Source organism: Notamacropus eugenii, chromosome 5 (genome assembly GCF_028372415.1).
Source record: "Notamacropus eugenii isolate mMacEug1 chromosome 5, mMacEug1.pri_v2, whole genome shotgun sequence".
NCBI lineage: Eukaryota > Metazoa > Chordata > Mammalia > Diprotodontia > Macropodidae > Notamacropus > Notamacropus eugenii.
Window position 1 is genome coordinate 344,818,678 of NC_092876.1, and position 25,241 is coordinate 344,843,918.

The following is a 25,241-nucleotide window of genomic DNA, read 5'->3' on the forward strand; positions in this document are numbered from 1 at the left end:
CTGAAGAACAGAAATTTAACTTCATGCTCTAAAAAGTAGCAGGTGTGGGATTTCATTTGTTGTTTTCCTGTGGAAACATATTCATCCTGCATGTGTTTAGAAGACTAACAGCCAAAGACCATTTTAGCCATGCTGGGTTTTTGTAAACAGGCTAAAATTAATTTAAACCTCAGTAAAATGAAAACTTCAGTTAATCTGTAGGAAGTCCCAGGAGGTCTACCACATCTGCCTTTGCTTCATCAGGAACAAAATATACTTGTGGAGCTCAAACTCACCTGCTGCCTATAAAGGAAGACCTTCAGCCTCCCCCGACCCAGACCGGGTAGGAAATAGAAAGGGGGGCAGAGAGTAAACATTTTTGGCTTCTTTATGTGTCCCCCAAGGATTTAATTCATTATCTAACTCAGTGGTCTCCAGATTTTTTTTGACTATGTACCCCATCAATAAAAATTCTGAGCCCACTCACAAATATTATATATTTCTATACATGTATAACTATATTATAACATGCAGATACAATTTTATGATGCATACATGATCATATTATATGTGCATTCATTGTGATTATATATAACACATATGTAAGTTTTATGGCAGTCTTATGTACACTGTATGTATTATACACTACATGTGTATATCATAACACATATATGTAAGTTTTATTATATACATGGAATTTTATAGCATATGTACACATGCTACACATAGAATTGTGCATAATATATGCATGACATACATAGAATTATATGTCATAAACACATGTATGTGTTGGAATATACATACAGTTGTACATGTATAAATATCTGTCCTAAAACTTACACAAAAAGGATTTTTTTTAAAGGATGAAGGGGGAAGGACAGAAGGGACTGAACGTTTTATACGTTGCCTTCTTCGTACCAGTGTTGTGCTAAGAGTTTTACAAATATTACTCCATTTGATCCTCCTAACAACCTCATGAGGTAGATAATGTATTATCCCCATTTAACTGTTGAGGAAACAGATGCGAACAGAAGTTACGTAACTTGCCCAGGGTCATATGAGACTGGACTTGAACTCAAATCTCTCTGACTCCAGATCCAGTGCTCTATCCACTGTATGACCCAGCTGCCTAATGAGACAAAAATTAAATGGTCTTTGATCCAAGAGTCAACATGTAGCCACTCTAGTTCAGTAAATAAATAGGGAGGTTATGTGACCAGATCTGCAAGTACGTCTGGAAATTAAGTGCGAAAATTTCACTTTGATAACTGTGAAGAGTTTGAAATAAGGAGACATTTGAGACAGGAAGACTAATTAACAGGCTAGTGCAATAGTCCAAATCAGAGAGAACTGCAGTTTGTCGGTGTCAATGTACAGTGTGTCTGGCTGTGGAAGATCATACCAACATGAGCTGAGAAGACTCTATCACAGGTTGGGCACTAAAAGTTCATATGAACATTTGGAGTGGAGAAGTCTCTAAATTTGTGCATCACATATTTCTTTTGAGCTACTGAAATTCTGTTTTGCTCACAGAACACTGCGCCTTCTTTGATGAAGGAATGTCAGGCTTGACAGTCCTTATGCTAGTGTCTCCCATGCCTCACAATCAATACCAAAGTTCTTCAGAGAGACCTTGGAAGTGTCTTTGTATCACCTCTTCTGATCTCTGCGTGAGTGCCTGCCTTGTGTGAGTTCTCCATAAAATAGTCTTTTAGGCAAATCTATTTGGCATTCAAACAAATGGCCAGCCCACCGAAGCTGCACTCTTTGCAGGAGAGATTAAACACTTGGCAATTCAGCTTCAGAAAGGACCTCAGTGTCCAGTACCTTATCTTGCCAGGTGATCTAATCTTCCTAAGACAATTTAAATGGAAGCAGTTCAATTTTCTGACATGACACTGGTATTGTCCAGGTTTACAGGTCGGCACAATAGCTCTGTAGACCTTCAGCTTGGCAGACAGCCTAATATCTCCTCTCTCACACAGTCTTTTGAAACCTCCCAAAAGTTGACCTGACTCTGGAAATGAGTGCATCAACTTCATCATCTATATGTACATCCCTGGAAAGTACACTGACAAGATAAGTGAACTTATTCACAGCATTCAAAATTTCTCCATTTGCCCTGATAGTTCCATGTATGGATGGCGAGGTGCGGACCAAAAGAGAATCTCTGTTTTCTTGGTGTGGTTAGGCCAAAATTAACAAAAGCAGCAAAGAACGGTCCACATTGTGTTAATCTCAGCCTCAGAAGCTGCACTGAATGCCCAAACATCTGCAAACAAAAAGTCACTTTCCAACTCTCCCTGAGCGAGAGATGGCAAGAAATGATAAGAGCTGGCAATTGACTGACTCGGTAGGGTGAGTGAGAATGAGGAATGTAGAAGGACACTCAAGTTTTTCATTTAGGTAATGGGAAGGATGGTGGTGTTCTGCAGAGAAATAGGGAAGTTTGAAAGAGTGGTGGGTTTTCAGGAAAAGAGAATGTAATACGATTACAACTTCTCCATGCCTGATCATCCTGTGCAATTCATTCTGTCCCACTTGGCCACTGTCCTGAAGCATGAAGCCCATTCCTCTGTGAGGTATCCACCACAGCTATGAGGTATTCTGGAGGACAGTAAATGGCAGGGGGAGGGGGTAACATTTGCCTCTGCAGTTGCTTATGTTCATTCAGTCATGGTTAGGCTATAACTATCCTGAAAGGTCAAAGCATAATAGAAAATGGAGAATCTTGGAGCCTGCCAAGTCATGGGAGGAGAGGGGGTCAAGTCTAGGGATGTTGGATAATAGATGACATTGATAAAGTGGACATATTGGAAATATCTGCAATTAGCTATCCCACAGAGGGTGGGCTATGGCTCATCTTTCCAGACTGGTTGATGAACCCAGGGGGTCAATTTATGCCCATCCCCTTAACAGACCATTAGTCTAAGTGACAGTACTTATAGAACCCTCCCAGTTACCATATCTCGACATCTTCTTGTCAGTCCTGCCTTGCTGTTTCCCATACCCAGTGTGAGTGTCTAATGATGACCTAGGTCCTGTTCATGTTTTTATTAATATTCAAAACCTCGTATCTTGAATATACACATGTTCTATACTGTATTTTTGTAGGTCTTATACCACTAGTACTAGATTAGAAGTTCATGAAAATAATTAAATTATATCCCACTCATCTTTTCATTTCCCCTACTGACCGGAATATAAGACACTTAAGCATGGAATTGAAATAATCCTAACAGCAATCACTGACGAGAATGTTTAAACTACAACGTATGACTCATGCCTGTCAACTGCTGCTGTGTCCCAATGTTCCAAATATACATCACTGCCATATCCCTTCCCAACCCACTTTAAGGAAACCCACAGAAGCTGGATGGCTTCTAGCTAAAATTTGTGGAATTTAAAGAAATATCAGAAGACCTGTAAGACAAAGAGTGAAGAAGGTAGAACCAGAGCAATGTATACAGTGACAATAACAGAAATGGAAGCAATACTAAACATCAGATGAACGAGGAGTAAATATATAACCGATAATTACAGAGGACAGATGATGAAATGCACCACCATCCTTAAAGAAGGAAAGGGTGGGCAGGAACAGGATGGATCAGAACCACCAAAACCATGGTGGTTGTAGAGTCAAAGGGTCATTAGAGTCGGAAAGACCTTACCAGTCAACAATTCTAACTGTCTCATTTTGTATATGAGGAAAGTGGGGCTGCAAAAGGTTAAGTGATTTACCAAGGTCAGACCACAGTTAAATATCTGATGCAGTCTTTGAACTCTGGCATTTCTGACTCCAACTCCAGCATTCTACTCACTTCACACCAGGACCTGGGTTCAAATTCTGCCCCCAAAACTTGCCACCTGTGTAAGTTTGAGCAAGTCACTTACTATGGCTGGACTTCAGTTTCTTCATCTCTAAAATGAGAGGACTGGACTTATCAGATAGCTTCTGATGACTCTTCCGGCTCTAGATTTATGATTTATTACACACACTGACTCCAACTATCCCTATATGGACCTATTTTAACTGTGTTTTCTTTGTTACAAGGGGGTATGCTATTGGAAAAGGGCAGGGAATCAGGAAATTACAGTAGCATTTTTTAAAAAGTCATCAATAAAACTTCTTTTAAAAAAAATCTGGCCATGAGAAGTGTTCCTTAGCATAGTACACCACTACAATCTGCTGTGTCATCTCCAGCAGCCAGCAAAAGAAATCTTCAGTTTAGTCGTAAAAGACTGTAGCCACACCCTCACTGGACTGGAAAACTAAGACCGTTAATTCTCAGATCATCTGCAGCCTGACCAAAATTTCTGAAAGGCAAAAGGAAATTCCTCTGCAGATATGTTTGACCCAGACAGACAAGGAGCTTCATTACTGGTAAGTCTAAGACCAATCAATGTAGGTGGAGAAGGAAGAGGAAGGTATTTCAGAAGTGAAAAGTCAGCAGTCATGGCCCGTACCTGATTCTACTGTTTCTAATTTGTTAGACTGTCATGTTCACTCTACAGGCCTCACAGATGCTCTGTGCCATTTTCACTAGTGGGGAGCATAATCAGAATAATATCAAGAACACTCTACTTCCAACTCTGTTTCTGATTTCGTAGGGAGCTCAGGAAGGTAGCAGCAGACATCATGAGTATCTCCAACAAGAGAGCACCCAGAGGCAATGCTATCTGATACAAAAAAATACTACTCCAGAGTCAAAGTATCTCATTTCAAATGCTTAGGAATTCAGAATTCATATTTCAAGAGGGAGAAAGCACTGAAAAATGAAGAGATCAAGAAAGGCTTTGCAGAGGAGATAGCACCTGAGCTGAGCAAGCCTTAGAAGGGAAGGACTCTTAAGAGGCAGAAGTGAAGGAGTATGTCCTAAGCATGCGGGAATAGCTTAAAGTCTGGACATCCTTAGTGACTGACGACATTCTCAGATGTTTCCTTGAGACTTCATAGTCACATATCTAGACAATATTTCATTCTTTATATCAAAGCTACTAAAGATATAAAATTTTCATAAGATTTGGTTAGAGGTAGGGCGGGAAGAGAAGGATTTTTTTCTCTTTGTTTCCTCCCATGTAAAAAAAACATCAGCAATGTGTGGAAAATTTCAAATATATGCAATTCTTTACTTTTTTTTTCCTTTTTAGCACCTTTACAGACTTAAAGTCACTCCGTTAGCTTAGCAACATAAAATGTCACATTATATATATAACTTGTTTGCCATGAAGGTATATTTGTTAAATTAAATTTTTAAATGGAGTTTATTCTAATAACAATTATGAATCCTCTAACTGAATTTTAAATATTTAAAATTTTTATTACAGATGGAACAATAAGATGCTTTGCTTCTGATGAAGGAAGTCATCAACAGTAAAAATAAAGCATTAGTGTTTCTAGATTCAGGGGTCTTCCCCTGTGGTAAATCAGCAGCAAAAAATACGAATTTTTTTTTTTAAGGCCAACACGCAAAACCCCAAACTCACTGAAAACATCTTTTATAATGTAGAACTTTGTCTAATTAGTCCCATTTTCTGATCTGTCACTAAAAGTCACTTATGCCTTCATTTTTCCCATCATAAGCATTATCTGAAAACTAAAAGGTGGCTTATTTTAAGACAGGCTGCCACCTGTTAGTTTGTCTCTTGATTTGCTGTATTTCTCAATGCAGACTAATTTCTTTCACTCCCTCTTTGCATCTACTTTCCATCAGAATGACTTGACATCATTCTGACTTCAGTCAGTGTCCACTCTACTTCCAGTCCTTTACCCTCTGGGCAGGAGGACAGAAACAAACCTACTAATCTCTAGGTCTAAATCCAGCAAAGACAACAGAGTCCTTATCCTTTGAAACAATAGCAATACACGCCTGAGGAATAAATGAATCTTATTTTGGGATGAAAAGTTAAAGATTAAAGACAATTTACACTGTATATTATGGTTTACTAAATGTCTATTGAACTTTTGGGAGGACAGGGACAGGCTCTGCACCAGATGAGCTGACATAAATGTACTGAAGTCTCTATCACCAGAGGAAACTCCAGAATCTATGAGATAACAGATCCATTTTAATATTTAAGTATAATTTTCCAAATACCACTTTGTCCACTGGGACTCACTGTTCATGGCTCACTACTTACTGCCTTCAAACTTGATGAAGATATAGAAAGGATAAGCCAAATGTCTGAGAAGTACCAAGAGGACAACTGGTTCCCTTCTTTAATCATTGAAGAGTTTGCCTCTTCAATACACCTCAGTCTCAACCTAATACAACCCATTCTTTGCAAATTGCTACTTTTATTTCAGCACTTACCCTACCATACTGAGTTCCTCATTAGTCCCAACTGCTACCTTTGGAGGCACCAACTGCACATATGCTGATCTGGCGATTTGGGGAAGCAAAAAAAAACCCCCAAGTTTTAAGTAGGACTTTCCCCTTCATCACTGGAAGCTGCAGGTAACATCAGCCCTTGGATCACAACATTTTAGCTAGAATTCTGAGGCTAGTTAGTTCTAAAAAGTCTTCTAGTAACAAAATAATTTATTTAGTACTATCTCTCTTCTCTTTTTAATATATCTGCTTCAGCCTAATTTCCCTTTCCACTTATTTATCTCTTTCAGGATTCCCATTCTTATCTACCATAACTTTTCCTCTCTCTAGGTTCAAGCCACCCTTCCCTTTACTCCTGACTACAGAATTTCCAGTCTTATGGAAATTCCTTCTACCTCCTTAACTGAAACTTGACTGACAACCACAACAAAAGCACTTCTCTAACAACCTCTCCAATAAAGGCAACTTTCTTGTACCATTCCTTCCCCCTCCCCTACCTGACCATTCAGGTTAGGGGGAGGGATGCACGTACATTTTTTTCCCAGTACCAATTCGAGACCATTAGTCCATCACCATCACTCACTCCTTCCTCTTCTCACATCTCCATCATTTACTCAAACCATCTTCTGCTAGTGCTCACTGCCATCATTTATCCATCTCCCCGCACTATTCTATCTTTCTTCACTTTACCAATCAATAAGTATCTAACAATGTGCCATGCACCATAGTAAGACACAAAGGCAAACTTTAAATAACTCCTGTCCTCAAAGAGCTTACTATCTAGGTGGGAGAGAAAACATATACATGAATACATATATATACACATACACACATACATACACACATGTATGTATGTATTTAAAATATGTGTATATACATATACACACATATGTATGCATATATACATATGTGTGCATATATGCACATATGTGTGCATTTATATATACACAACAGATCCAAGATCATTTTAAGGAGAAGGTACTAGCAGCTCTAAGAATCTGAACTATGCACAGCAGTCACTTTTCAGTAAACTATCTCAGCAGATGGGCTTAACCAGGTTGAGGGTAACTGACAGGCTTTATACCCATTGGTATAATGGTGTCCACCTCAAGCTTGTGAAGACTTTCATCAGCAAAATGGGTATATGAGAACAATCTGTTCCAACAACTATGTAAGTGATTGAAGCAGATGCTCTGGAGCATGTAGAACTGGGTCAGTCATCAAACACACTGCATCCCGGGCCATTCACAGCCATCTTGACCTTTGTCTTGCCACTAGATTTCAATGACTCAGGAAGACAGAGTGAGGTTACTTTGCCTCACTTAAATACAATTCATATGCAAGGCAAGATGTCACTGGTCTTCAAAAATAGACAATAATATCAGTTCATATCCTTCTCTCTCCTCATACCCTGCAAGCTACCCCAACCCCTTAGCAGAAGCCCCTGTTTGCTACTTTACTGAGAAAACTAAAGACATCAGAACAGAGCTGTTTTCTCTCCCACTCCAGAAGTCAAAATGTTCTGTATAATCTACCTTTCTCTTACTGTTTACTCTCTTAGGAAAAGTGTCCCTCACTGCCAAGAGCAACCTCTCTGGGAGCTTGCCCCTCCAGTTCACTTTCATCTTCTGTCTCTCCCAACCTCTAGGTTTCTTCCTTATGGTCTACAAACATACCCAAATCCTTCCCATCCCTAACAAAAATCTTTACATGATGCCATCATTCCGTCAAGCTCTCATCCTACATCTTCTCCTCCCTTTCACAGCCAAACTCCTAGAAAAGACATCCACGTTGATTGTTTCTACTTTCTCGCCTCCTACTCACTGCTGAACCTCTTGCAATTTGGCTTCAGACTTTGCTGAAACTGTTTTCTCCAAGGTTTTCAACAATCTCTGAAGTGTTAAAGTGTTAAACCTAAAGACCTTTCTCAGTAATGATTTTCCTTGAATTCTCTAAAGTTCTTGACATTGCTGACTACCCTCTCCTGGAGAGTCTCTCCCTTAGATTCTGTAACACTGCTCCTTGCTCGCTCTTCTCCTACCTGTCAGATTGTTCCTTCTTTAGTTATTTTTGCTGGATTGTGATCTCCGCATCTCTATGTGGTTGTCCCCAGGGCTCTGACTTCTTTGCATACTTCACTTCTTTTTATACATTCTCCCTCTGGATGATTTCATCGGCTCTTATAAGCTCAATTATCATCTCTATGGAGAGACGACTCCAATAATGCAATGAAGAAAAATAAATGAAGTTGGAGAGAGAAGTAAATAGCATCATTTTTTCCAATGATGACTTATACTCAAGAAACACATAAGGGATATCACTGAGGACATGTATAATAAGAGAAGGTGAGGTAGGGTAATCCTGTGATCCAAGCAAGGGAAAACATACAGTCCAAATGCTACATTAGTATCCTTTAAGTATAAAATTGCCTAGAAAAGACACACTAATATATTGGGTGGATATTCTATGGAAAACCTATGGGTAAACATGAATAAGAATCACACAAGATGAGAAGGCATGGACAGGCTGCAATCTGTACCAATGGAAGTAATAGCCACATTGATAAAGTCATATCCATTTAGCTATTACCAACAATTCCCAAATTGTTATATCTAATTTCAGCCTAACCTCTCTCATGAACTTTACCTTCCCATACCAGATGAATGCTGGACATGCTACCTGAATATTTCATTAGCACCTCAAACTCATTTTGTCTAAAACAGAACTCATTTTCTACCAATGAATGAATTCCACCTATTAACTTATTCTCATTTGATTATTTAAGCATTTATAAAGCACCTACTCATTGCAAGGCACTATAATAAACGCAGTAGAAAATACTGTTATCTTATCAATTCCATGGGTTTGCTAAATAAAAAAAAATTCTACCTTGACGGTTTTCTCCTTCGTTCTCCATATCCAATTAGTTACCATATCCTAGTGATTCTACCCCTACAACATCCCTAGCATCCTTCCATTTCTCTCTACTCATGGAGTCACAACTCTCATCCATGCCTTCATTACCTCTTGCTTCTGGGCACTACTGTTAATAACTTCCTAATTGGCCTCCACGTTTCCAGACTTTCTACCCATTCTCCCTCCAATCCAGCTTCCACTCACACCTCTGCTTCAAAAGTCTAGTGGCTCCTTAAGCACCTCTAAGATAAAATACAAATCCCAAGACCAAACATTTAAGCTTCTCCTTAGTCTGGCTCCAACTTGCCTTTCCAGTCCTATTTCACATCATTCCCCTTCTTGAACTCTGTTCCAGTCAAATTAACATTCTGGCTTTTGTTCCCTGATAATTCCATCTCCTCTGCCCCATTAGCTGACACCTGTGCCTGGAATGTATGCATTCCCTCTTTACCTCCACTTCTTAGAATCCTTTGTTTCCTTCCAGATTTCCTTTAGGTGTCATCCCCTATAGGAATTAGGTTTTTCCTAATCCCTGATCTACCTCTTCCTCTCCCTATAGTTCTTAGTGCTGCCTCCCACTTCAAACTAGCATATATTTATTTTGTCTGGATATGTTCTATCCCCTCAGTAAAATGTAAATTTCTTGTGGACAGGAATGATATCAGTTTGGAGAATTTAGGTCCCTAGTGCCTAGCATAATGCTCTCCATATCATAGCCATTTAACAAATACTTGGTGTATTGAAGTGAAACATTTTAAAGGACTTTAAAATGCCTACAATGAACATAAAGGAAAATGACTACCATTAATATAAGCCAACATCCATCATAAGAGATGACACCATAGAAAAATTATATGAAGAACTTGATAATACCTTCAAAACCAAGTCAACATAAACAACGATTTGTAATTTTATAATTTTGCTGTCAATATGTGCTCAGGAGAAGACAATGAAAAATACATTGGAAAATACAGTTTATTATTAAGAAACGAAGAAGGCTAGTGGCTTCACACTAAACTATCATGAATGAGAGAACTACATGTGAAATATCTTCAATAGGAGAACTGGCAAGCATTAGACAAAATGGCAAACCAAAAAAAATGACAATGCATCTTAATAAACGGGGAGGGACTGGCTACTGATGACTCACCTGACACTTTCAGAGTCCCAGAAACATGAGAAATCTGGAGTTAGTGAATCACAGGCAGTAGAAGGCCTGACTTAAAAGAGACTTACCCCAGGCTACTGAGAGCAGAATATGATATGCTCTGAATGGAACCCTTTTCCTTGTCAAGGTCAGTCTCCACTAGTATCCTTGATCTCCTTTCCTCTTGTCTCCTCTTGCAGCTTTCCCCCTAAGTTATTCCCTGTCTTCTTCTCATCAGTGGCTACTTCCATGTTACCTACACACATGCTCAGGTCTCCCCTATTCTTGAACCTTCATCTGACCCCCACGGTCCATTCTCTGAAGTTGTCCTCTAAGCTCTTCTCCCTTTCACAACCAAATTCCTAAAACTTCTCTTCCCACTTACTTCTCAATCCCTTGAAATCTAGATTCTGGTCCCACTACTCAATTGAAACTATCCAACAGCCTTATTTGTTCTTCATTCTACACTCTCTGAAATGTTTTTATTAATACTGTTGACCATACTATCCATATGGATATTCTCTCTTTCTTTGGCTTCTGTGACATGTCTCTATCTTGGTTTTCCTCTTATCTAACTGTTCCTTCTCTGCCTCCTTTGTTGGATCATCATTCACCTCTCATCACTAAATATGAGCATCTTTCAAGATTCTTTTACAGGTCCTCTTTTTTTAACACTCTTTCAGTGAACTCATTAGCTCTAATTGGCTTTAATTATCATCTTTGTGCAGGTAACCCCCTAGCTAGCTAGCCCTAATCTCTCTTCTGAATTCTAGCATGAATTGCCAGTGAACTTTTGGAAATCTCCATCAAAATGTCCCATTAGTATCTCAGACTCAAAAGTTCTACAATGGAAATTATATTTTCCTCAAGACCCATTTCTCTTCCAAACTTCCTGATTTCTGGCAAAGACCTCACCATTCTTTTAGTTAATTAGTCTGAGAACCCACAATCATACTTGATTCCTCCCCTCGTCTCATATTTTAGAGTGTTGTTGGTTTAACCCACAATTTTTTTTGTAACTGTCTCCACATACCACTGCAACAGCTTCTTAATTGGGTTTTCTATTTCCAGCCCTCCCCTCTCTAATCTGTTTTCCCAGCAGCTGCTAAATTAACATCCCTAAGATGCCAAGTCTTACTATGTCACTATGCTAGTCAAAATTTTTCTAAGGTTTTTTACTACCTCTAACACAAAATATAAACTTTTCAGCTTGGCATGTAAAGACCTCCACATTCGTGTTCCCAATTATCTTTCCAATTATTTCCAATTACTCCCCTTCACAAGCTCTACATTAGAGCTAAACTAACCTAACTACTTGGCCCAAACTTGGCATAGCATTTGCCCAACCCAGTGCCTTTGCTTAGGCTCTCTCTTATACCTAGAATGCACTATCTCTTCCTATTAACCTCTAAAAATCCTTGCTTGCCAGGCTTAAGTGTCATCTTCTACATGAAGTCTTTCCTGGTTGCCTTAGTTCTTTGTGTCCTATCCCTCTTGAAATTACTGTGTACAATCTTTATCTGTCTATATATTATATCTTCCAACATAACATAAGATCCTTGAGGAGAGGGAATATTATCACTTTGCCTTATTCCCAGTGCCTTGCAAAGGTAGGAGCTTAATAGATGTTTGTTGAATTAAATGTCTCACTCAGCTGACTCAAATTGCCAACTAACTAGTCAGAGCGAAAATAAAATTAACAAATTTGAAGGATAAAGATGACAATAAAGTACTGCATGTACTTACAACTTGCTCCAAGTTGACCTATGCAAACAATGGGGATTGGATTGACGAATTAATTAAATTATTGAGTTAAAATATAACTATAAAGTTTAACCACCACAAGGATGCCAAAAGAGCATGAAAAACTGTCTTGACCTACAAAGATTTTATCTACTTGCCAAGCAAGTAGACATGGTAGCCAAGGGTAACATAATTTAATTTAATATAAATTCATTTTTAAAATATTATGGAAAAGGATGGTAAAAGATCATGAGTGGTACTGCCTCACAAAACAGTGAAGCACAGTGGAATGAGACAGAAATTTACAGAAATGCTGGCCCAAGATCCAACTATGCTAGATTATCCAAAGAAAGTTTATAGGTTAAACTGGGTGGAAGACTACAAATCAGTGAAAAATGGAACAGATATTGCTAATGTTTTGATGGTGATTCCTTGTCATCACTACTCACAATGAAAGTACCACATTTGTACTCTATGGCACTTAGATTGCATCAAAAACAGTAGTTTCTTTAGAATAAGCATACCCCAAAATTCCATACTAGACATAGCAATTTCAAACCACTTGAAGGATTTATTTTCAAGCCCTTTGAAAGGAGAAAAGAATCAGAATACCTAGGAAAAATTAAAGGTAGTATTATAATTTTAAAAAGTGACCAAGAAATTACTGGCCCATATGCCTACTTCCTTACTTGTATTTGTCTTTAAGAGACAGACATTGTATCAAGGGTTTCCTTGATGAAAATTTGAAAAAGGAATAGATAAGCTTTTGCAAACTATTTTTTAAGCTCAGTCACAAAACTGAGGCATAGAGAATACAAGACTTTACTCTGTTTTTTGATCATAAGAAATGATTTGTTAAGGTAGGACAAATTATAGCCTTCAAGGATCTCCTCTAGCAAAGCATTTCCTGTGTTGAGATACACATGCACATACTGAGATGATATGATATTTCTTGAGAGATGCCACTACAATAATAAGCTCTGTTCAATGGACTTCTGATTAAGAATATTAAGTAAGGCATAAAACTGCGTTCACCATAGTCATGGAACTTTTACGTAGAGTTCAAATGGAAGAAGGATTTTCCCACAAATGGCAAAGTTCTCCAGAAGCTTCTATTTATGAAAGATCCTGTGCTGATTACATCAACAACATGGCCATACTAGGAGATAAACCAAGTACGAAGCATTTTACACAAAGCAAGCACTGACTTGTGGAGCTGACAGCCACACTGGCAATATTTTTACCTACAAGTCAGAATGAGTATCTTCTGAAAGGAAGAACTCTGGTTTGAACATTTACAGTTTGAGAGAGAGGTAAACAAAGCAGCATACATTTTAATCAATTCTTTTTTGTCCTTTTCTGTAACTGATGTTTACCTTGCCAACAATGTTGCTGTTGACTGGTGTAAGATACGGAAATGAAAAGACAGTAGAGGGCCAGCATTAATATAGGCAGAGAAAAGTATCTGAAGTCACTTCTCCCCCTTTAATTTCTCCTAAGACTTCTATTCAGCTCTTGATTTCTTCTGTTATTTGAGTTCTTTGTCATAAAGATGCAGAGGTTGCTATAATGGTGGGGTAAGAAGTGGAGAGAGAATAAATCACGTTGTATTATCTATACTAATGTTTCATTTCCCTACTGAGAATAATCAAAGTTGGCCACATGTTAAATATGTAGGCATAGTTTCACTTTTGATTGACCAGAAATAATAAAATCAAGTCTGTTACATCCCTCATAAAAATATTTTATATGCACACACATACACAGTGTGAATCTATATCCAGGGACCTTGAATTTTCCTCTTCTACATTTTGCCATATTTTAAGTGTATTTGGTTTCAGCAGATGGTCATTTTTTTTAAATTATCATAATGGTTCAAACAATCAATCAGATCACCTAAAAGTAGGTCTGATTCATTCATTTAAAACAGTCAAAATGACCAGACCTCCTCTGCTTTTGGAGCACATTCAAATGACCAAATCGTATCGACCATTCAACAATCTGATCAATTGGCTGGCAGCCTACCTATAAGCAATCTGTTTAGTCGCAAAGACCTGGTTGCAGTTTAACTTCTCTAAACAAAATAGAAAAATAGAAGGAATAAAATTTAAAATTATGCTAAAATACTCTATTTTGTAGCCACCATTCTTTACCCATTAACTTCAACTATCACATCTCTGTGCTTAGCTTTTATTAAAATAAAGGAGTTTTCTTTACAGCTCAAATTAGTCTTCAAGTCAAAATATACAATTCCTTCAACAATCACAAAGAATTCTAAGTTGTCTTCATCCATTCACGTGAGAAGTATTTACTGGAATGCTCATAAATATTTACCGTATGTCTATATGTTAATCATCGTTGAAGATATGACTGCAAGTACAAGACCTGAAAAGGAAACCAAGTAATTCCCTACCTCCAAAGGAACACTAATGGATACGTATGAGGCAATGTATCTAAACAACAAAATAAAAGGCAATCTTTCATCTAGATTTAGTTGAAATTATTATTGAAAAATTCTCTTAAGACAAATTAAGTCACATAATTTTATAGCGGAGAACATTTATATGGCACTTTGCTGCTTTAAAAGTATACAATAGCAAATGACTAACAAGATAAAAGACTACCCATTTTTATCCAGTCCTTATGACCTTTAAATATGACCTTTCCAAAATAGGACAAGCTCACTTGTAACCCCCTCATCTACCTCTTGCACTCTCCCGAAACAAGACTGCACAGTCAATCCACGGGTTTGCACCAGAATTCAACTCTATCCCCTCTCCACTCTTCCTAGTACCCCAGAAAACCAAAACTCAGAAACATGCTCTGGCTAGGACAGCATTGTGGCAGTACTCTGTGCCACAACAAAGCTTAATCAGAGAACTGAGGAACAGAGGGGAAGTGATACTGGATGTCACTTAGTGTGGCTGCACTAAGCCTGAGGAAAAGAGCCTAGCATCCAGGTGGGGCCAGGTCTGTCCCTCTAGAAGTCAGCTGGGTAAAAGACTGAGGCTGGTGAAATGTGAATTGCCCAGGAGTGAAGAAGACCAAGATGTCTTTGAAGTCCAGCCCCCAGGAAAACTGGCATCAAAGGAGAACTCAGAAAGTGAACAATTAGGGAATATGGAGAAAAAAGATGAAAATTACCAGAGATCTTAGGAGGAAGAAAACTCAGTTAAAAACACTGAGCATAAATAGATAAGCCAAAAGAAAAGATACTCATAACAAAAGAGAATATGGCCTTCAGATCAGCTAATGAGTCCAGAAATCTATGAAAAAATATTGTAATATAAAAGAAAATAGGAGACTCTGGATTCCTAAGAGAATAGAACTACAGCATGAAATTCCTGAATGGCTTAAAAGAGAGATAGGAATAGTGAAAGCAGAATTTATATTCTAAATTTTGATTCAGAAATAACTGGCTAATCAGAAAAATTTGAATCCACAATGGCAAGTCTCATCAAAGAAAGAAAAGAGAAAATAACTTATTGGGAATAGAAATACACAGAAATGAAGGGTAATCTGGAAGAACAGAAGCAGAAAATAATAATGCTAAAAGGAAAGATGATCTCTATACAAGCAATATTTATCTCCACATTAATCTCAAAGACAGGATGCATAGAGACAACTTAAAGATTACAGGTATTCCCAAATAACACAAATCAAAAACATGAATCCCATAATGCAAGAAAAAAACACAAGAAAACTGCCTGGAACTTTTGAAGATAAAAAACAAAGTATCAATTAAAAGACTGCCTTTAAGGGGAAGGAAAAAGAACAAGCATTTATATAGTGCCTACTATATACCAGCCACTATACATATATATATATATATATATATATATATATATATACCAGCCACTATACTAAGTGCTTCACAAATATTATCTCATTTGATCCTCACAATAACTCTTTAATGTGGGTGCTATTTTTATCCACACTTAACAGTTGATGAAACTGAGGTAAACTGAAGTTAAAAAGTTAAGTGACTTGCCTAGGCTCACACAGCTAATAAGTGTTTGAAGTTGAATTTGAACTCCAATCATTCTGACTCCAGGCTCAATGCTCCATCCCCAACACTACCTAACTGCCTCCAGGAAAGAAAACAAACAAACAAACAAACCTATTCTACAAACTCCAAGACATATAATGGTGAAATTTAACAGTTCCAATAACAAATAACAAATTCTGCAAGCAACCAAGAAAAAGAGCTTCCAATATGAAGAAAAGGACGTTTGAAAAACACAAGACTATTCCGCACCCAAGAAACCACAGGAAGAAATGGAATAACCTGTTATGAAGGGCAAAGGAGACCAGGGGACATACCCTGCAAACCTGAGCTGAAATCATTAATGAACAAGATCAATAAACTTCAATAAAAAGAGGCACCCAGAAAAGAAAAAAAGCACAGACCTGAACAAATGGTTTGCCTTTCAAACACCCTAAACAATAGAAATATAATCTAAACAAATACTGCAATCAAGGACTACAAAAACAACAAAATAATAACAAAGAAACTGTTAAGTAATTTCTCTATCATTTCCCTTTGCATTATACAAAGGGAAATGATGGTAGAGAAACAAGCCTAAAATAGCCTGGACTGAACCTTATACCACCCGAACTACAGATGAATCAATGTTTTTGTGCAACTAAATAACAATGGGAGAGTCCATAAAAAGAGAGAGCAGAAGGGAATACGTAACATACCCTAATCAAGAAAGAGGGTAGAAGTCAAGGAGAAAGAATACCTACGAGAGAACGGGTGTGGAGATAGAAGGAGAGACTGAAACATCAGGAAAGAAAGGGGAAAATCTTGTTTCAGTGGTGAAAGGGTGCCCCACTAAAAAACATTCTCATGAAGAGAGATACTTTATAGAAAGAGATGGAGACTTTACAATGAGTATAATCTATAATGATTGAGAGCACTCAAGATGCCTCAGGAAAAGAATAATCAGAGTTCCTGGGAGCAAAGAAAGTGGAAGGGCAGGGACAGGGGTGGGGTTCGGGTAGGGAGTGGAAGGGGGCTGTATGGAAAATGGTAAGAAAATGACCATGAGGAGAGCAATGCTTAATAATGAACCAAGGAAAAAAAAAACAAAAAAAACAAAAAAAAATAATGAACCAAGGAAAATGTCTACAGTGGGGCAATATCCTTTCTATTACCCACAAAAATTGATATTTCTAAGATGAGGCAGAAAAGACAAAGGGGAAAGATGGGGAGGGGTCAGGGACTTAAGAGTCACAAGGCAAAAATAACATGAAAACTATTTAGATGAGGAAACCCAAAATAGGCACCTTAAAAGCTTTATTTTTAATGAGGATTATAGACTAAAGAAAGACTAAGTTCAAAGGCATGAATCAAAGAAGAAAAGTCTAGAAAAAACAAAAAGGATAGATAAATAATGAAGTGAATGAAGGGAAGAAATCCTTAAGTATTTAACATTATTTCTATTTAAAATCTTCCCAAATCTAACAACAAACTACTCCTCAGAAACATGAATTTCTTTCCAAACTGTCATAGAATTTAACAGAAAAAAAATGCTATGTAGTATGAGAGATGGCACTGTACAGTGAATAGAGAACAAGCCTCAGAGCCAGGAAACCTGGATTCAAGTCTTGCCTTTGACACACATCAGCTATATGGCCAGGAGAGTGTCATTTAACCTCTCAATGCTCCAGGAAATTCTCTAAGACCAGAAGACAGCAACATTCATTGATAGAGGGAGTTTCCTCACCTGGGAGTTCTCTATAGTAAAGAAATAAAAGGTTTATTAATCTTTATCTTCTATGTAGTATAATAAACAACCCATAGCTTTTTTGAACCCCATCAAAAATTTACATTTTCTATTCTAAAAATACCCAGATGATTCCTGACTATTCCAGATACTTTTTATTTTACAAGAACATTGCAGTGACTTTAAAATCAACAGAAATGATCAAGTAGGCTAAATAAGATGCCATGTCTTGGTACAAGACTTTCACATCACTTGTCAGATTTCTATGACATAATCCATTAACAGCACAAAAACGGTTTACCAGAAGCAAATTAAAAGTTGTCTTTCTTAAATGCACTACAAAATCAATTAACTAAAACGTTAAATACTTTCACTTAATATTGGCAAGTCACTTCACATCTCTGGGCTCAAATTCCTAATCTATAAAATGAGGGGGCTGAATTAGATGATCTTAGAGGTTCCTAACAGTTCTAAATCTATGACTTTTTCTGTATAATCCAAAATCATTTTAAATCTCTTAGCTAGTCTAGTATTCCTGTTTTTAAATTGAGTGGTATGTCTATGGAATAAAAACAAATGATCATTTTCCTTTAAAATCTTAAGAAGTAAATCTCTTCTCACCTGCAATTTTGCTGATCAGAACAGAAACAAAAAAAGGTTTTGCTTTGATTCTACTGAGTTGGCTGGGAATCGTTTACACTTAAATTATGACTTGAAAAGAAAAAAACACAGTTTTAAGTGAATCAATAAGCATAATATCTTTTGAAAGGCAAACTTGTAAAAAGGCTGCTCTATTCTTCAGATCTCAACAAATTACTCTGTCACACTAAAAATCTGCAAATAAACATCAAATGAGTTAATTGACTGAAACTTAAGAGCATTTTATGTTCTTTGGTTTTCTGTAAATTCTTTAAAGATGGTTCCTATTTTTGGTTTCCTAAAATATACCAGCTGATTTAGCAGAAAGCAATACAAATGTACATTAGCTCCACCTGTGTAGATATAAATTCAGCACTTTATTTAAAATATAAGGGAAACTGTTACATACATTTTAAGTTTTGTTTCTTGAATATTACACAATCAAGAAGACACAGTTCCCACAACCAAAGTCTTTTTGTGAACAGCTACTTGATTTTGACATTTCAGTGTCATTTTCTTTTTCTTTGGAAAAAGTCCAAAGTATTTCTTTTAAAGCTTACAGCAGTGCTGCTTTTTGAAACCTTTAAAGAATAGTCCTTAAGTTATTGCTGATATACTAACACCTGGATGGTTTTACAAGTCTATAATCAGTGCCATCAGCCCCTATGGAATATATATAATATATGTGTGTATAATATATATATAATTATATATAATAAAATTCCAGACCTAATTCAACAATTTCAGAGAGTCACAAGAGACAAGAGGTCTTTAGATATGAAACCACAGGATCAAGAAATGAAAATTTGGCTTTACCATTAATGAAAATAGTTTATATTCAGATGGAATTTAAAATTATATTAGGATTAAGTCAGCCTCATTTTGAGGGAAATAAAAGACAGATAATGTTATATAAATTAAGAATCTAAGAACTCCAGAAATTCCATGCTTGTAACACAACGATTACACATACAGTCAAGAAATCTGCCTAACAGTGTCAGGCCTTTTGCAGTAGAATGATTGCTGTCCATTGTCAACCAGCAACGTCTAACAATATCAATCAATTAAAAATATTTATTAAGCACCTACTATATACCAGGCACTATTTCAAGTACTGGAAACACAAAGAGAGATAAAACATAGTCCCTGCTCACAAGGAGGTCACAATCTAAAACCTCCCTAAACCTCTAAAACCTCCCCAAAACTTAATAACCCAAAATGGAATAATAATCCATGAATTTATCTATGATCATAGAATTTAGAGATGGAAATTAACTTAGAGATCATCTAGTCCAGCTCCCTTATTTTACAGATAAGGAAACTGAGATCCTCCCCAGAAAGGTAAGTGGTTTATTCAAATCCACACAAGTAGCAGAGTTGAGAGTAAAGCCCTAGTTTTCTGACTCTAAATGCTGCCTCCATTTAATCCCTACTTTGAATTTATTTATTTTTTAGCTCACACTACTCTTAAAATAATAAAGTTCATAAAATTTTCTACCCACTATTTTAAGTGATATTGATTTTACGTGTAATTAAATTCCCCTCTCATCCCTGGCCACTACAGATTGACATATTCTGCTTTCAAGCTTTTTCATACAGAATTTTATTTCTTTGATCATTTTAGCTTCCCTTCTCTTGACAGTCACAGTCACAAACATCTTTCTTAAAGTGTGCTGATCAGCACTGCATGCCCTCTCACAGCTATAAATACAATATGGTTTTGTATAAGCTTTATGAAAGACTAGCTAGCCCTCCTGATTTAAGAACATGGTCTACCAATATTGTATTTCTGACCTAACACCACCAATAAGAACCAATGTTCTCATAGTTGGGCAAAACGACTAGAAATTCAACAACCAATAAACATCCTGTCCAATCTGGCTTTGATTTCTGGTTCCAGAAATTGTTTCAGTTTGGATAGTCCTGACAATTCCTACCCCTAGCTCTAAATTAGTACCTTACACAGGTTTGAGGAGTAGTTTATTGTTCCCTAGAAGAATAAAGCGTTCAGTAACAGGAGCTTCTCTCTTGACAGAGAGAATAATTATTTCTGTTTTGTTTCCAAAATCCTTCTTAAGAATGTCTTACATGTTGCCAGCCCTTTTGATCACAGACCCTCTTGGGCCAACAGGAAACAGCCTACAAGGCAATGCTCTATCCATGACAAACCCACATTCTTACCCATTGTGTGGCAATTATTTTTTCAAAGGGAAAGAAAGCTTTTGCTACAGAATGTTGCCAAAAATCTCTTGAAAGAGTAAATAAGTTATGATCACTACTTCTCCTTTATCTACTAACATAATTTTGCAAAACAGTCTAATAAATAAAGAATTTATCCTTATGGAATCTATCCTGGATATTATAAGCTTACTGGTGCAGATCAGACACGCCAGTCTGTTGTAGTTTGCTGGATCTCTATGGAGCCTTTGTTATGGATGGGAATCATGCTGGCTTTGCACCAGTCCTCTGGCATAATGACTATTTGTAACAACAGCTTATGCATTTTGGCTAACAGTTCTACAATTTCACCCCATCAGTTTATTCAAAACTTTTGGGAGGATGCCATCAGATTCTGGTGATTTATGTCCAGTTTGTCAATTATGTCTAGAACATCCTGTACGCTTACCACTATTGATCTGGTATCTCTGAACTTTTTTTCCAAAAAATAATTTGGAAATAATCTTCCTAACATCTGAGGTCTGAAATAAGGAACTAATTTAATCTTTCTGCAATCTCTCTTTTTAATTCCCCATAGAATTTTTATATATCACAATCAGCAAGTGGTACCACTGATAGTCTAGCTAGCTTCTTACTTTTCCTTGTTATTAAAGTAATTTCATGTCATTACTTTTGTAGTCCCTTTCCAAGTATTGCTTGCATTTTTTTGGCTTTATTAATTTGTGGCTTGCTCCCAACCTGCCATACTCTGTGGTCTTCCTTCTCTTTGTCCTAAATCTGACCAGTCTTTACATGTTGTTCAAATAAGCCTTCAGGCTTGGCAGAAGTCTTACACTTTTAAAATTATATCTATTTTTACTAAGTCATGTCGATACTATATTCTAATTCTCCATTTCTAAGGAAACAACATATTACAGTGGCCAGAGAAGTGGGCGTTTAAATTTTACTCCTTTCTCAGCTACCAGGCACATGACCTTGGACAAATCACCATCGGAGCCTTCAGTTTTCTCATTTTTAAGTGCGAATAGCTGCCCTACCTACCTCACAGGGTTAGAGGATTTGATGAGGTAACCTAGGTAAGAGCACTTTGAAAATGACAAAGCACTATGCAAATGTAAAGCATTACTATTCAGAGTGAATAACTGCATGAAGATTCTTCGGTTTGCCATCTCCATCACAATGCTGAATTTAATTGCGTTGTGATCACGATCCCATTGGGTTTCATCAAAAGCCCTTCCTGTAGTTCCTCTTCACTCCTTGGGCACAGGTCTAATATACTTTCCCTTGTTGTGATCTCTAAAGTTATCTGTGCTAGGGAGAGATCATTTGCTTTATGAGGAAAGCCTATTATCCTCTCAATTGGTATTCTACCAACATAAGGAAGGATAAGTAAAGAATTAGGCTAAAACCTGACTTATTAATAATTAGCCTCATTTTAAAGTTTCCCTAATCACATCAAATCATAGAATATTAGCACTAGAAGGGACCTTAGAGTAGTATGGTAGAAAGAGCCCTGGATGTGGAGATAAGAGAACTAGGTTCACATCCCAGTTCTGACACATGCTAGCTGTATGACCATGGGTATTCTGCAGACTATATGCCTTAAGCCTCGGTATCTTCTTACATATATTGGACATAATTGTGCCTATACTGGAGTTGTTTTGGGCCAAATCCTTTGGAACCCTTACAATGCCATGTAAATGTTAAATTATTATCTATTCTAATCCTCCCATTTTACAGATGAGAAAACTGAGGCCCAGAGAAGTTAAGTGACACAGTGAGTTAGTAATAGAACAGGTAAGCATTGGAATCTAGATCACCTGCCCCAAACAACCACTATTTCCACTATCATATCTATAATCCCATTTGCTATTTCCATTTTTAGTCACATTACCATGGTCAGGTAGGCTATTATACCCCTATTATCACATTTTTATCATTTAAGTAGGGAAATGATTGACCCAGAGGTCCTGTAGTACTTTCTTTGTCCAGTAAGACTTTGACATCACCCTTATATGAAGCCTATATCTCCTTGCATTATAATTCTTCAACTAGAATTTTTTTTAATGTGACAGTACTACACTCTACTGGCTATCTTCCTTCTAGCAAACTTAGCTACTAATTATATAAATTGCTGTCATGTATTTTCAATCATCATTTTATGTAAAACTATCACTAACATAAGAATTGCCTTAGTCTCTCTTTTTGGCCACTTGGCATACTTGTTAGAAGTTCAAACAGACAGGCATATATATTACTTTGTCATCCCACTCTTGCTTTTTTTATGCACCACCTTTCCCTGAGTTTTCATTTGAAGCCCTTTCTGTTACCTTTTAAATGTTAGCAGCCTGAATGCATTTTATTATAACCCATCCCTCCTACACAAACAGGTTCCTACAATTCTTGAAGAAGCTTAAGTCTACTTCCTTCTTTCACTCAAACTTTGGAAGCCTCTGTGGGGAACTAGCAGCTCATATAATAGAAATCATGAGCATCAGTCAATTGCTCAGAAATACAAAATCTGGCCTCCAAAAACTCCCTAAAAAATTCCTCAGTGTGGCTGGCAACAACCACCATTAGCTCCTTGCCTGTCCTGATAGCCTGTCTATACTTTCATATTAACTACAAGAGCATTGCAATATACATATTCCACAGGGAGAAAAGAGAATTAAACCTAAGTGTTTAATTTTACTTAATTCTGAAGGTACTTGCTATTACAAATTTAAGTTAAATTTTGATGTTTTAATAACTAGACATTTAATTCCATTGTTACATTACTTTGGGGAATTGGAGAATAGGGCAGTTCCTAAAGCTCATAATATCAATCATTTGCTACGAATAATTTTGAAAATCTCTTGTGTGATACTAACATTTAATAGTTTCTATTTAAAAGTTGGTCACTATTTCTAAAAATACTACAAAAATGAAATCTTATTACTAAAATTGTGTTTACTATAAAGATATTTCTTATTGTGGGTGTTAAATTTAAATGACATTTGTTTGTGTCCATCTATATTAGGATTTGTTTTTTTCTTTAAATCACTCCTGAGTTATCCTTATTCCAAAGGTTGCTACAAACTACATTATAAATTTATTTGGGAAAAATTTAAATAATGTTTAATATAGCAGTAACATTTGTTGCTTCACTTCCTCCTTACACTGCCCCCAAATCATTTTTGCTACTTATAAAACCTCCTTATTAGTTCAAATCCAAAATACTGTTATCTAAACCAAGTCCCTGCCAATCCAGAACATTTTGCATTGTATAGTACTTGTAAGTGCTGAGCTGATGGCTTCTACTCACTTATTTTAGAAGGCAAATGATTTGAAAAAAATTAAAATTTTAAAAGGGCTAAGAGAACCTTTAAGTTAGGTGAACCAATTCTGATAATATGAAATTAATAATAGTAGCATTTCAATTGATGTAATCACTTACTTAGAATATTAAATCAAAATAACAAGCAAGTTCTCAAGCTTCCATAAATGAGACTACTAGGACTATTTTTACTTCAGTTTAGCACCTTTCTTCATTCCTGGCGGCCTCTTTTTTTTTGGATAGTCCAATATCTTTTCCAAGGTTTTCTTTAAAATGTTATTCCCGTTTGCTGGTTTTCCTTATTCACAAACTACCACTGTTATTTTAGACGATCCTGATACTGATATCCTCAAACATCCTCATTAATTCACCGTGCCGCTCTGCACCAGACTCCCTCATGCTGGCATCTCAACGGTTCCTAATCTCTAATGAATACTTCTGGTTTGTTTACAATCGGAACAGAAGGAAAAACAGTCGTGGCATCCAAAAGCAAAACCTTACCTTGCAAATTTGGAAGTAGTCCGAAGTTAGGGTTTCCTGTATCTCTTCTCTGAGAACCCCTGCAGTCCCTCCAGGTTGGATAGAGCCACCTCCAGTCCCGCTGCCACTGTTACCACTACTGCTGCTGCCACTGCCAGGGGATGAGGCAGTTAAACCATCCAAAACTTTGCGGAAATTAAACTTCTTCATTTTTAGATACTGCTTGTCAAAAATTTGAAGGGGGAGGGGAGAATAAAGTGAAAAGACACACTTAATGACATGTGGCTAAAAAGTCTCTTCCTTTTCCCTAAGCAAGGCAGCGGTTCGGTTCTACCCCCCCCCCCCCCCCTTTTTTGGTCAGCATGAGACATAACTGGATGAAAAATACAAAGCCTTCATTTTGTCCAATTTCAATCCTGAAAATGGCCTCAAAAACAAAAGCAAAGTAAAACTCCCGGAGCAGCAGTAGCAAACGTTTCACATCTGACCACCCCGATGCTTCACCAGGAGCTGTAGCTACGCTTTTAAAAGAGCCAAGGTAAAAATAAAAGGCAGTGTCATCATCGTCATTAGCATTATATCATCGGGATTATACAATCAAATCAGAGTCCAACAGAGCAGGGGAGTCCTTGCTGCCTCTCTAGAAAAGACTCGGGGTTGCTTTTTTAAGGTTCCAGGGCAGATTATTGTATTTGCAGGAAAAAAAATCTATTGGGGGACGGAGGGAAGAGAGGGAGTATATTGTATCCACGCCCCCGCCCCGTGTACCACCCTCCCAG

At 37.1% G+C, this 25,241-nt stretch overlaps 1 protein-coding gene across 7 annotated transcripts in view; it reads right to left on the bottom strand.

Moving 5' to 3' along the window:
- Positions 1 to 25,241, bottom strand: part of STXBP5L (syntaxin binding protein 5L) — a 419,013-nt gene that overhangs the window by 392,983 nt on the left and 789 nt on the right. For all 7 annotated transcript variants that reach the window (XM_072613876.1, XM_072613875.1, XM_072613874.1 and 4 more), the window contains one exon: positions 24,484 to 24,681. In XM_072613876.1, the coding sequence (XP_072469977.1) occupies positions 24,484 to 24,672 (189 nt within the window). In that variant the 5' untranslated portion in view covers positions 24,673 to 24,681. Of the gene's footprint in view, positions 1 to 24,483; positions 24,682 to 25,241 lie in introns of those variants that run through there.